This window comes from Orycteropus afer, unplaced genomic scaffold, assembly GCF_000298275.1.
Source record: "Orycteropus afer afer isolate SDZICR_OR568_19922 unplaced genomic scaffold, OryAfe1.0 scaffold00888, whole genome shotgun sequence".
Lineage (NCBI taxonomy): Eukaryota > Metazoa > Chordata > Mammalia > Tubulidentata > Orycteropodidae > Orycteropus > Orycteropus afer.
In genome coordinates, this window is record NW_006922475.1 from 424,153 (window position 1) to 425,967 (window position 1,815).

A 1,815-nucleotide genomic window follows, 5' to 3' on the forward strand; every position below is an offset into this window, starting at 1 on the left:
ATACTGAGCTTTTCCATTGCCTCTTGCCACAGATGTAGTCAGTCTGATTCCATGCACTCCATCTGGCGAAGTCCTCATGTATTGCCGCTGTTTTTGTTGTTGGAAAACGATATTTGCAATGAATAAGTCATTTATTTTGCAAAATTCTGTCATGCAATTTCTAGTGTTATTTCTGTCACCAAGGCCATATTTACCAAGTGCCGGTGATTCTTCTTTGTTTCCAACTTTTGCATTCCAATCACCAGTGATAATTAGCACATCTTGATTGTTTGTTCAGTGAATTTCAGACTGCAGAAGTTGGTAAAATCTTCAATTTTCTCATCTTTGGCTTTGGTGGTTGGTGCGTAAATTTCAATAATAGTAGTATTAACTGGTCTTCTTGCAGGTGTATGGATATTACCCTATCACTGACAGAATTGTACTTCAGGGTAGATCTTGAAACATTTTTTTCAATGCCTCGCCATTCCTCTTCAATTTGTCATTCCCGGCATAGTGGATCATATGATCATCTGATTCCAAATTGCCAATAGCAGTCCATTTCAGCTCACTAATGCCTGGGATATTGATCGTTATGTATTCCATTTCATTTTTGACAACTTCTAATTTTCCTAGTTTCATACTTCACACATCCCCACTATAATTACCCATGTTCCTATTATTCCTACATTCCATGTTCCTATTATTCATGAATGTTTGCAGCTGTTTCTTCTTGTTTTGAGTTGTGTCACATCAGCAGATGGAGGTCCCGAAAGCTTTACTCCATCCACATCATTAAGGTGGCCTCTACTCTGAGGAGGCAGCTTTTTCCTGGTCATATTTTGAGTGCCTTCTGACCTGAGGTGCTCATCTTCCAGCACCATATATGGTAATGTTTCAGGGCTAGTCATAAAGTTTTTCCATAGTTTATCATACAGTGTTTTACTCCTATTCATAAGGTCTTCACTGGCCAGTTCTTTGAGAAGTGGATGGCCTCTTTCTTCCGAGTCTTGTCTTAGTCTGGAAGCTCCACTGAAACCTGTCCACCTTGGGTAACCCTGTTGGCATTTGAAACATTGGTGGCATAGCCTCCAACCTCACAGCAGCACTTAAGCTGCCACAGGACAACAAACTGACAGACAAGTTCATCTCCGTTAGCTGTTCCAAACTGCTCCACTCCCACTTTCTGGCCTACTCATTCTGGCCCTCCAAATGCCAGCTCCCACTGCTTCCCGACCTGCCCTACCTGTTTTGGCCCTCCTTTCACCTTATAGAAGAATGTTTTAAGGAAAAACACAAAGATGATGTTTTATGGCTGTTGGAGGAGTTTGAATATTATGCCAGTGAGGTTTGACTTCTCTTGAATCTTTATTTAATGCTATCTATAATGAAGTTTTCATGTGAATGAGAATTATAGAAATTTACCATTCAAGCTAGATGTAAACTGTTTATGTGTATGTGTTACAATAGCCTGTTGTGACATACTAAGCTGGCATGATTTTTGTTTAATCTGTAGGAAGAAAATGAAAAAAGAAGTCACCATAAAGAGCACTCTGATAGTGAATCCACATCTTCAGATAAGTAAGTAATTTTGAATGTCCACTTAGTATTTATTATTAAAAGACATGTTTAAAATATTGTCTCTCTTTTTTTAAGTTCTGGGCGGAGGAGGAAAGGACCCTTTAAAACCATAAAGTTTGGGACCAACATTGACCTGTCTGATGACAAAAAGTAAGTCCTTGTAGTAGTAGTTTCTTAAGAAAATACTTAAAATACCTGAAGATACCCTTTGCAAGATTGGGAATTAATTTTTTAAGACTGTATATACTAATTACATAA

General features: G+C 38.3%; 1 protein-coding gene across 1 annotated transcript in view; it reads left to right on the plus strand.

The window, feature by feature from the left end:
* The window catches only part of KDM6A (lysine demethylase 6A), a 245,741-nt gene that overhangs the window by 204,848 nt on the left and 39,078 nt on the right, over positions 1 to 1,815 (plus strand). The window contains exons 21-22 of the mRNA XM_007958238.2: positions 1,493 to 1,557; positions 1,633 to 1,707. Of these exons, the coding sequence (XP_007956429.2) occupies positions 1,493 to 1,557; positions 1,633 to 1,707 (140 nt within the window). The remainder of the gene's footprint in view (positions 1 to 1,492; positions 1,558 to 1,632; positions 1,708 to 1,815) is intronic.